At 42.3% G+C, this 12,572-nt stretch overlaps 1 protein-coding gene across 2 annotated transcripts in view; it reads right to left on the bottom strand.

The window, feature by feature from the left end:
- Positions 1-12,572, bottom strand: part of LOC140574441 (ras-related protein Rab-37) — a 46,568-nt gene that overhangs the window by 16,114 nt on the left and 17,882 nt on the right. The window contains exons 1-2 of one of the 2 annotated variants that reach the window (XM_072694274.1): positions 11,222-11,744; positions 10,281-10,391 (exon numbers count right to left, since the gene is read on the bottom strand). The exons of the other annotated variant lie outside the window; for it this stretch is intronic. Of the exons in view, the coding sequence (XP_072550375.1) occupies positions 10,281-10,391; positions 11,222-11,329 (219 nt within the window). The 5' untranslated portion in view covers positions 11,330-11,744. Of the gene's footprint in view, positions 1-10,280; positions 10,392-11,221; positions 11,745-12,572 lie in introns of those variants that run through there. 2 annotated transcript variants of the gene reach the window in all.

The following is a 12,572-nucleotide window of genomic DNA, read 5'->3' as shown; positions in this document are numbered from 1 at the left end:
AAACTTTAAATTTAAAGACAATAATAGTCAAATCGAAACCATGATACTTCAATCTCTTCCCTCCGATTACATATGATTTGAGTCTCTTTGAAGCTATCTGGATATGAACGATGCCCCCCCCCCCTCGCCACGATAATGTGTTTCAGCATGGGCGTCTGTTAGCATTAGCTGTCCACTGAAGTTGCAACAGTTCAAAAAAGTCGTGATTGCATTCATGTGACTCTGAGGAAGCACATGCTAGACTTTACCTTCATTGTGCAATAGGGAGCTCTACTTAGTGGGTGGGAGAAACAAACCTTTGCAGGCAGAAATGTTATATTTATTGTCTGATCTGAGATTTGAACCAGAATACAAGGCTGTAGGGTTTTCCACGGTGCTACTAGTGAGTTATACCTCTATGCAAGAGCTCCACAGGGCCTGATATACAATAACAATAACAGAAACATGGTTTAGTACGTCACTGGCTCACCTTACTGACAACTTTATGGTTGTTCATATGAGGCCTGGGGCATGGGTTTTATTTATTTACCATGTACACAGTATACAAACCACAAGCTTTGTGTCTGAGGTATATATATATAAATCTGGTTCAAAAGTAATTGTACAGTTGACTGAAAGCCAGGTGTGGCTCGTTCCCACATTTATTGAGAAAAAAAAATGAAGGGGGTTGATTCTGAGTGCTTAATTTGTATTTGGTAGCTGTTCATGAGAACTCTCAATATATGGTCCAAAGAGGTCATGATGCAAAGAGGAGAAGGAGACCATCGTTTGGCTTAAAATACAAAAAAAAACAACGATCAAGTGTTCTTTCATTTGTGAGGAAAACCTCATTCACAACATCTAAGTCAAGAACATTCCTTGTAAAAGCCAACAATTTACATATGCCTTAATGAGTGTAAACAATGAGAGTTTACAGGGGCGGTTCTAGACTACTTGTTGTACTGGGGAACACACAGAATTTAGAGGGCCACCAGAGTACCCCTCTGCTTGCCTAATAATATTACTATTTGTTATTATTAGTATGATTATTATTATTATTATCATAATTTATTAGCTGTGGCCTAATGGGAGATCAAGTGGCTGTAGTGAATTTTTGTGGCAGCATTAAATTAGATGCAAACCACTGGTAACTTGTAAGAACAGAAAGATCAGATTAGACGACATGAAAACATCTGGTCTTAGAGCACATAAAGAAAGGAAGGGTTCATGAAGCACACCACATCATCTATCAAACATGGTGGAGGCACCGTTATGGCATTGGCATGTACGGCATGGTATATGGAAACAGGTTCACCGGTGTTTGTTGTGGACGTGACTACTGATAGAAGTAGCAGGACGAATTCTGCTATAATGCATAGAGCTATAGTTACTGCTCATAGTCAGGCAAATGCTGCAAAACTGATAGGACGGCACTTGGATAATGGATAACGACCTGAAACATACTGCTAAAGCAACCCAAGAGCTTCTTAGGGCAGAGAAATAGAAGGTTCTGAAATGGCAGAGTCAGTCACAACCTCAAGCCAGCTGAAAATGCTTTACTTACTGAAGACACAACGAAAGGCAGAAGGAGCCACAGACATGCAGCAACTGAGGGTGACCTCAGTAAAAGTCTTGATACTTATGCATTCTCTCTACAATGACTTAAAGGGGATTATTCAATTAAAAGAGCCATAATCTGAACTAAACAGCCTTATTAAATGCATTGAGGCCAAGAAGGACACACAATTAATGGCAAGCACGTTCAAAATGTAACTGCAATAAGAACTCAAATGCAATAGAAAAAAAGAATCGAATTAAGGCCCTTTTTTTTTTTTTTTTAACCAAGGACAAGGCCAAATGGGGGGCAATCATTTTTAAAAGGAAGGATGAAATACCCCGCATGTGAAGAGTTGAATGTTAAACAGAAGATAATGTGGAATTTTAACAGTCAAATTAGAGCGTATTTATTTTTCATTAATTGAATTCTTGGAGTGGCATTCATTTTTTGATTCAACATGTGTAATTCATTTTAATTAATTATTATAAATATACATATTGCAAATATTCAATACATCACCCAGCCGTACTTAGATAGAGCCCTAATACATCTCTTCTATTTTCCCAAATTACTTTATTCATGTGTAACTTACTCACTCACTCGCACTGCAAAATGAGGATTGTCCACATGTGGTCGCTACTAGAAGCTAACTAGTTCATGCCTTAAGGAAGGAGAGGAAACTGACATGAGGCTATACTAACAAAGCATGTTCTCAATGTAGAAATAACTCCCATGATTAGTGTCCATGTGTAGCTAGCTAACCCATGAGCCTGTACAGACGATGGTGGAAGTGTGTGATATGTTCATAGAGTCTAGAATCAGAAAAATCCTTTCCACACAATAGAACACGAGTCTCCATTCCACAATTCTGGCCAAGTTCTCTGGATCATGGACGTCATAAGGGCCTCATTACCCTCATGATTGAATGGGGGACCATGAAATTTTATTGTTGAGGGCACAGAAACCGGCTGAAGAGCTGGTGTTTGTCACAATCAGCTGCTAGTTAGTCACTTCACTTGTAATGCTAGCTAGCTTCAGACGTTGAAGAGCCATTGACATATCTTGCACTCTTCTTATGGCGAGAGAGGTCGAAAGCATGATGCAACTCATAGAAATGCTTGGTGGTTGTTTGCAATCCATCGTTAAACCACACAAGTGGAGGAAGCAGAAGACTAGGCTAGGGAGAAGCCAATTCTGTGGTTTGTGTCTGGCAGAGGTGTCGTCCTGTGAGCCGCTGTCAACAACACTGCACTTTTATTCTTTCCAGTGAGCAGCCAACCATACCTGACCAGTCTGCACAACACCGTATCAGCTTCACTGACACCAAGACTCGAACCATCTGTTATTAGAGAAATCAGTACAGACTTTGTTTTGCTTCACTTAAATTAACTGCAAAACAGGTGGATAGATGTACATGTGTTGGGTTCTTTGAAAGGATCTTTGAGCGATGTCACAGAAGAACCACTTTTGGTTCCATAAAGAACCTTTTTTTTTTAAAGAGATGTGTCCTTTAAATTGATGAAGAAAGTGCTTTGGGTCTTTTAAAGGTTTTGAAGGTCTTCACACTCACACATTTATGGAAGCAAAAGTGACTCCTTCATCACTCAAAGAACCATTTGGAGCACCTTCATTTTTAAGAGTGTATGGTGTCAATGGTACATTTAGAAACGGTTGGTAGTAACGGGTTTCACTGTGCTGCCACACTGTGACCCCATGCTTTGTAGAGCTGTTATTAGGGTGCTACTGGTCTGAGAATCTTCACAACTCATAGTAAAGGTCACAACACTGTCCTTTTACACTTATACTATCTACATCAGGAGTGCTATCTAGTACCAATCATTTTATGCAAATGGGGGTCTGCTATGAACAAGGTCCTGAAGAAGATGGGTTCCCCTTTGGAGTCTTGTTTCCTCTCAAGGTTTCTTCCTCTCGACCTGAGGGAGTTTTTCCTTGCCACTGTTGCCACTAGCTTGCTTAAAAGAGGCACAGACTCGATCTCTGTAAAACCGCCTGGTGACAACATTAGTTATATAAGTAAATTTGAATTTAATTGAATTTATATTAAAAGGTCTGCTGTGCTGTTGTACAAAATGTTTTGAAACTTTTTTTCACTCAACTGTCACCAGTCTTAGCCAGTTTGAACAGTAGTACACACTCAAAGGAGAGAGTTAATTGCCAGTTATGCTACACCAGCTAACAAACGGCCACACTGGCAAGCATGCACCGGACGATGGGGAGAGAGCAAGGCCCATCCTACCCACCCCATGACAGCTTGGCAAATTCTGCTCTCCGGATAGCGTTAAACAGGTGATCTCTCAATGACAGCGCCAACATTTAGATGGTTGCGCTACTCAGGAGCCAGATGTTCAGATTTTACTGATATTATCAGCTGATATTTGATGATGTATTTATTGTTCTCCAGAAAAGCAGAACATATTTCTGGTGTACTGTGCTAAAATGATGCTAATACAACCGCCTACAAGTCTCAATTTCTGTTTTTTTTTCCCCCCAAATGTATTCAAACATCTGTATCGGCTTGAGGAAACACGTACATGAAAAATATAGGACATTGGCATCGTACCAAAATCGTACCAGTGCATTCCAAGTACAGAGTCGCTGCTTATTACCAGGAGCGCTGCCAGGGATTTTGGGACCTATGAAAAGATATTACACTGGGCCCCACCATCCCACTGCCCCCAAGAAAAGTTCCAATACATTTTAGGGCCTGTCACTGGTCCTTAGAATGGTCCTAACCTCCACCTCCCCCTCCCCCACCACGTCACTCCTGCTTATTACTGTCTCGCGTCTGGTCAAAAGCCTAGATTCAAAGCTCGTCATAGCACCGAGAGCTACTTTTAGCTTCGCCTGCATTGTCACGGCTCACAGACCTCCTCCGCCTTCACTTCTTCTCGCCATGCGCTGTTCCATTAAGGAAAAAGATATTCTTACCATATTCTATACATGTCTCACAAGGCACGAAAAGAACATTCTACTAACCATACTGCTAAACATCGTCTTCCCCTTTTCCCGAGACCTGCACCTTTTCACCTTGCAGCCTTGTCTTGCCCATCAATTAGCTAGAACAGGTTTCCATTTTTTCCTTCCAGCCAATTATGGCGTCAGACAGCCCTGCTCTTGCTGATTCCCACACACCCACATGCTGAGTAACTGCTACAAGAAAGTGCGCCCAAAATAGAACTGCCATGTTCCAATGCGGCAGCGCTGCTTTGCCATTCAGAAACTACCAGTAATAATAATAATAATAATAAAAAAAACTGCCTGCCTCGGCTTCAGCAAACAGGATGTTAAAAACCTGTTGTAGACCTTGTTATGAGCTCTGGGAACACTGTACTCGGCATGCAATATGATCACTGTGATCCCTGAAATCTCGCAGTTTTCACAGTGTTGTGTTAAATGCAGCTGGTTCCACCTGTTCCTCTTCATACCACGAATTACTAACTGCTGCAAATGAGTCCAAATTGAATAGCGTACACTAATAACATGTTTAACGACCAGGCCGCAGCCACTTCTCCTCCCTTGCTTTGAGACAATGGCAGCAACTGTCTTGGCCTGGAGACGAAAACAGAGCTCACAGAGCACACGATGGAATATGCTAACAACTGCACTGCAATTTCGAACATAACATGCATGACTGCGAGAGGACAGCGGCACGGTTTCGCCAGGCAAAATGTAATTTCCCAAAGGGCTAAGCTGATAGTGGTATCTGATCTGCTAATACAGCTAAACCAAAGCAGTGCTGACCTAAAGGTGCTATTTAAGAAGCTGTTACCTTAATAAACTGAATTGTGCGACACAGACAAAATACTACACTGGGTTGCCCATTTAAACAGGGATGCATGATGCCATCAGTATCAGAATTGGCAGAGAATTGCTTAAATAAATGGATTTGCTTCAGACTGCTGTGTGAATTAGACTAGATATTTCAAGCTTATCTTTATTGATGTATTTATGTACTTTATTGATTATTTATTTAAAAAAAATAAAAAAATAACCCCTGGTCATGTCATGCTTCTTGAGTATCAGGATTACATCTGGATTAGGCCAATCCACATAACAATGCAGGTGTAAACGCACTCAATACGTGTCCAATCACTCAAACCACTTCAGGAGGTGGTCTTAGATGCATTTGAGCCACGTTATAACAGCATAAACGCAGCCGTCATGCTAAGACGCATTCAACAACCAAGACCCCCCCCCCAGTACAACCCAAACATCAGAAATAATTGCAGCGCAACAAGCGTATTTGCATAACCCATCCCACAAGGTGATCGGATTTCAGTCTGACTAACAGGAGACGCATTTGACCACCCAGTGTTGACCATCTTTTTAGGCTACCATCCAGATACTACTCACGCAAAGTGACCAGGTGTAAACAGGATCTCAGATTACTCTGTAATACAGATCCATGTGGATTTGGGTCCCAATTTGGATATCTTACAGATGTTTCCAGTTCTGCGCCAATGAGACCACCCTTTATTTCACTTCTAGAGCCGGCAACAAAAATAAGAAGCAAAAGATATTATGCTTAAACATCTTTTTCAAGAGACTCAAAGAAAATCTGCAAGGAGATTTGTCCACACCTCCAAAGTTCAGTCTTAGAAAGAGCATTTTCAGATTCTGACCTTCCAAGTAATCCCAAAAATATTTAGTTCAATGATGTTGAGGTCTTGAATCTGCAGTAGTCAGTCCATTGTTCTGAAAACATCATCAGCTTCAGTAATTTGATTTGCAAATGTTTGTTGGTTCCCTTTTTTTCAGCAAGGCTACACATCCTTGCAGCTGAATTTCAGCTGAAAGTGTGGTTTATCTGATGGGAACAGTTTTGGGGCTCTACCAGGACTTGCATGGTTGTTAGAAGATCCATTTTCTCAGTTTTTTTGGACTGTCATTTAAGAATCTCCTGATTTTTTTGTCACTTGCTTTGTCTAGAATCTAAATAAGTGATTTGTGACCATGGTACAGTTCTGTATTTTTCTCAGTATCAGCAGATGCATGCATAAAACATGTTGGATAACAGCATCAGCCTTGAATTCCTATATTGGCACATACCAACTCATGCCATCAGATAGAGTCAGGTCCATACATTTTTGGACAGTGACAATTTCTGTAATTCTGCCTCTCTACACCACCTCAATGGATTGGACATGAAGCAGTTAGAAGGAGAGATGCCCCTGCAGCTGCCTTCTGGGTCTTTCTGCCTTTACTTTTGTCTTGAGTAAGTGAAATGCTGCTCAATTGGGTTGAGGTCAGGTGACTGACTCAGCCATTCTAGAAAATTCAATTTCTTTGCCTTAAGAAGCTGTTGGATTGCTTTTGCGATATGTTTTGGCTCATTATCCATGTGTACTGTGAAGCAACATCCTATTTGTTTTGCAAATAGGCTGGTTTTACAGCATTACAGCAGTATAGATACCCAGCCAACATGCGCTCACGTGGGCCTCACACAGGTGGGACGAGGGCTAGGTGGGTTCCAGGTGGCATTTGTTTTTTTTTACTGGGACCCAGTTGGACTTCCCAAATGGACCCCATTGATACAAGCCCACCTTGATCTCACATGGGTCCCATCTAGGCCCCTTGTGCAGTGTACAACCCTTTTTAACCCCTCCTGGTCTCATCACTGACCCTAGTGGGCATCCAAATGTGGGGCCAACATAGAACCAGAGTACAAAACTTTCTGATTCCCTGTTGGGCTACCCATACATATATATATACTGGGTATATTCAGATTGCATCCTGCCACTACTAACCCACTTTATTTAAGTACTTTAGCTTCCTTCCATGGTCATTCAGGCCTTTTAGTGACGCTGATCTCATAAGTGCATTCCTTCTTTTGTAACAACCAAATTGTTGATTTAGCCACTCATGAAGATTCTGCTCTCTCTCTCTCTCTCTCTGATTTGTTTTGCTTTTCTCAGCATAATTATAGCCTCCCTTACTTGCCTCTTCATGTCTTTGGACCACAACCTGAGAGTTCCCATGAACAGCTACCAGATGCAAATTCTTGGACACAACTCCAGACCTTATCTCCTTAATCTGTCGTGAAATAATGAGGGAATGAGAGAGTCACACCTGGCTGTGAAACTGCTTATCCGGAACTTGTCGAATTACCTTTGAGCCTGTGAAAGGGACTGTAAATAATGACAATAACTCAAACTGTTCAAGCTGTAAGTCTATACTTCAATCCCCTCACAGTTATTAGATTTCAAATCCATTGTGGTGTCCAAATACTTGGGTCTCACTGTATCTACCATATACGTACACTTTGTAAGTCTGTCCTTCAGTGGAAAGGGATCCCAATAGGACCGCAGCTGACCAGATATTACTTGGGTGTTGGAGAATTCTCAATGTGGTAGTGGCTGGGTAGCGTACACTGTGCTGTTAGAAGTGGCAGCTGTCATGGAAGTATGAACAACAGCAACAATACACCGTCTGTAATATTGGGGTCACTCTAGCTGAAAATCATGCTGTGAAACATAGTGGTGGGTCATTTTTGACAGAAGGGTTAAAAATAACAATTTTATTCCTTTACATTTATGCCATAATGCAATGTCAGTGTAGTTCTACAGAAGAAACAATGTATGCACTTCTGTCTGGTGTAGCAAAGTCAGTGACCTGAATTCACCAAATTATTCTTATATGGTAATGTATAACCTCACACCCAAGGAACATTCACTCAGGTCGGTGTAGCATGAGTGCGTCTATGCCCTCGGGCGCCCTGGTAATCATTTGGCCCGACCGAAACGTGAACGAGCATCAGTCTAGCCTTTTATGCCCCCCACACTCAGAGGAGCTTGAAGTGGCCCATCTATTTGACACATTTGCCAGACAGTCTGTGCTCTCTGTACCAGCTGATCCCACTTGTGCAAGCTACAGGGACTGGCAGTCTAAATGAAATGGAAAGCAACAACAGCTACAGACCCCTGTGTGCAGTCACACACCTAGTATTAGATGAATGTACAGGGCTGTCACTTTACTAGCTACGCTTTGTGCCTTCACTCATATAAGCCACACCTACACTCCTAAAAAAATAAAGGTGCTATTGAGCGACGCCATAGAAGAACCACTTTTGGTCCCCTGAAGAGCCGTTTTTGTAACAGAGATGTGTGACAGTTCAAAAGAACCCTTTGTAGCACCTTTATTTATAAAAGATTGCTGGTGCACTTTGTAGATGTACAGGTACTGAAATGTTGCTGTACAATTTGTGAGTCACACTCTATCCTGGTCCTCAGTGGAAAGAGACCACCATACTGTGTGCACTGTGTGCTGCGCTGGTGTGAGTGCATCAGGCACAGCAGCAGTGCAGGGATGTTTAAGCATCTCAATGTCACTGCTGGGCTGAGAACAGTCCACCATCCAAAAATATCCAGGACACAGTGGTGCTGTGGTCAGTATGACTAATACAGATTACGCCTGAAAGGAGAGTTTTTAGTGTTCTGTTAAGTGAGCAACCGCAATTTCTAAGGTCAGACTACCAATTTGCATGTCCACACAGGTTGTCATAGTAACAACAAACGCCTGCTTACGCTAACTAGGTAAGGGTCTGCAAAATGTAGCTAGCTGCTTGCATTTATGAGCTTAGATGCTGGTGTGTACCATTACCTAACGACTGGAACTAGCTAAAAGAACAATCACACGGTATTTCTCTACAGTGCTGCACATTTCCTCAACCAAAACATGAACATTATAGGCCATTAGTGTAAAGGCTCATCCACTCATATTCAATAAAAAGGTTTAAACATTTACTGAGGCACAGGCGCCTGTTAGCTGGGGACGTGGAGCTTTCCTCAGAGCGCGTAGGCTGCCTGCCACCGAAAAGAGACGATGGCTGGCTTTGCATGTATTGGAGGACACGTGTTAAGTCCTTACCCTCGTATATTGGGAGCATTGCTAGTGCTAGTGCTAGGGGGAGTTACGAATGGGTGGGTTTATTGGCAGTACCACATTGGGTATGATAAATGGGAAAACTTTGACAAACAAATTATGTTAAAAAATAACAACATTTAATAACATGTTCAAGCTATAACATCTGGATGTGCACCACTGTTCTAATGTGGACAGTTTTGGTGGTCTACCAGTAATTGCATGGTTGTTAGGGGTTCCATTTTCTCTCTTTTTTTTGGACCCCTATTTGGAAACCCGTTTTTTTCACTTAAATCCATGTGACGACCCCCTTCCTAAGGGACGCAGATGATCTAATTTCTCCTGATAGATGAATAACTCCACTTCTTGTCACAAAAATCAAACCCCAAGAACTGCTGTTCCCCAAATGACAAAAAAAAAAAAGCGCATGAAATCTGACCTAATCTGATTAGAAGCCACATAAAATGAGGCTCAGTTCTGACTGGAAACAACTGAAAATCTCCTGAAAATCTGTCCTGCTCAAACCAGATATACCAAAAAAATCAGATCTGATCTGCCGGCCAGTAAAGCTACAATACCAACACAATGAACACTACGTGAGTGTCACTGCTATGCCGAGACTGGTCCATTACCCAAATAATATCTTGTCAGCAGTGGGCCTTATGGTGGTGCCTTTCCACTGACGGACGGAGTAGAGGGGGGTTAATAAACTGTGCAGCAACAGATGGGCTACAGTGAGTATGTGTAAACCTACAATGTGCACATATATATCTCAGAGAAAATAGCTCATTTGTGTTGAGTGTTTTGTGAGTGTGTGCATGTGTGTCTGGTCGAACACCAGCTCTGACCACTTCTCGCTCACCCTAAAGTCTATTCCCACGGTGGCAATGAAGTTGCCTCCCAGAAAGGCACCGTCTTTAAAGCGCACCAGGACGCAAGTCTTCCCTACAGCCGAGTCGCCCAGCAGCATCACCTACAGGTGTCGGGGTCAGAGAGAGCCGTTAATTCCACATCCATTCAGTGTTCAAGTTCACAGCTTGCTAGGCAACAATTTCGAGACAAGTGTTAAAGGATAAAACGGTAGATCTGGCAGCACTGCAGTGGTGGGATGCCACACGTTTGTGGTCTATTTGTGGAGGTCATGACAGAGCGTTCAATCCTCCGGAAGCTCGGGTGGCGAAATACACTGCATTTTTTTACAACTCAATTCAGCTGAGAGATTATCCAACTGGTTATGCATTAACTGAAGCTTAATATCTCCGAGTGGATCTCGAGGAATCCCTCCCTTAGCAAACATTTACAGAAAGAGCCTCGGTTCAAGACCAAGCATGCTGCTGTACTGCCTCTGCTGCAGGAATCAGACAGGAAATACTGAAACTTTGTGGCTTCATTAGATACTGAACTGCCTGTCTGTTAGAAGTCTCTTATTTAGGGCAAGAGAAATCACAGAATTTCTACATAATGCCCACATATCTACAATACATCAATACATTAGCCACATAACGTGCATATACATCTAGAACATGGCCATTTCCTGCTGTGCTATAAATAGAATATCAACATATCTTCACAATACCTATAGAATATTCATGTTCTATCATATAAATGGGTTGGAAATCTGAGTTTGGCAGTGTGTGTGCTGATGGATCAGGAGTGTGTGATGTTCCCACGCGCGCTACAGGTTGCGAATTAGACTAATATATTTAAAAAATTAACAATAACAACAAGAAGAGGAGCAACGATAATGATGATGCTAATGATAAAAAAAAAATGATGACTAATCAAACAAACAATCATACACACCTTGAAGGAAATGTCAAAGTACTCATTAACTGAGGCGCATCGTTCCAGCACATTTCTTGACGCTCCGTTTTTAACCTCCTGATCCAGAGACGCCTGTCTCAGAGACATAGTGCCCAGCAGCCCTGACCAGCGGTGTTCACACACTCAGCTCCGGCTGCCACACTCGCATACCGCCGCTCGAAAACCGCCCAAAAAGCCCTGAGTCTGCAAGGTCTGCGAGCGTCAGCCTCCAAACTAGCCCCAGCGGTGTGTGAGTGTGTGTGTTTGTGTGTGTGTGAAGTAGCTCAAGTTGAGCAGCCGTCCTTTCCGCCCGAGCCAGAAGGCGTTACTCGTTCACCGACTCCTGTCCCCGCCTCGCCCCCATCCTTCGCTCCTCAGAAGCGGCGCTCGTCCCGGGTGGACCCGCTGCTTCACGCACGCTCACACTCACACAAGCGGTGGAGTCCCTGTAGAGGCGAAGCGAGCAGTAGCCACGCAGAACAGGCAACAGGCGCTCGCCCGGAGCTCCGGACCGCAGTGGGGCGCTCCGAGCCGCGGCAGGAGAGGGGGAGGAGTCAGTGCACACACCGGTAGAGCGTTACCCTGAACATGGTGCTGAGTGCTGAGCAGGTAGCTAGCTTTAGCCTAGTGACCTTTAGCCACTACCCTAACCAGCCCCTCAGAGTAATACAAGAACATTGTTTTTTAAAAAGTTCATAGCGATACCATACTTACAAAATGATGCAATACGCAATAATTTATGTTGTCGGTAGTCATAGTTTTCATCAACGTTTGACAGCACTGTTAGCTAGCTAATTTTACACTGGCGCCATAATGTGTAATACGACGGGAAACCTAGTAAATCTGTGAGAATTGGCCATGCATTAATTATATATAATATTATTATATATATTTTGCTTTTGCCCAGTATCTAAAATAAAATAAAAATAAATTGCTATCACACAATGTAGCAATTTTATCAATTTTATAGGATTGACAGTACATCAGTTATATTAATATTCTACTTTTAATATTTCTATTGAAGGATAAGATCAAGTATCCACAGTTTTTCCAGAATTAGTTATAAATCAAACAAAGAATCGATATGATTTATTCATGGGTGCATGAATAACCCAAATTTATAAAAATTTTTCATCCATATAGTGGCTTCAGTGCTAATAGCGCCCCCTTCTGGACAGCCTTCAGCCTGCAAGGTTTTAATCAGTTATTATTTTTTAATAAAGGAAAGTTTGATTAATCATAATAGCCCTAATTTTGTCTTAAGTGTGTCTTTACCGTCTTTATGTCTGTAGCCTAATCATTTTAATACATTTGCCTTGCTGCAGATACATTAGCCCAGATAAGATTGATG

This window comes from Salminus brasiliensis, chromosome 12 (genome assembly GCF_030463535.1).
Source record: "Salminus brasiliensis chromosome 12, fSalBra1.hap2, whole genome shotgun sequence".
NCBI lineage: Eukaryota > Metazoa > Chordata > Actinopteri > Characiformes > Bryconidae > Salminus > Salminus brasiliensis.
Note: the sequence above shows the minus strand (reverse complement) of the source record. Positions and strands in the feature narration are given on the sequence as shown.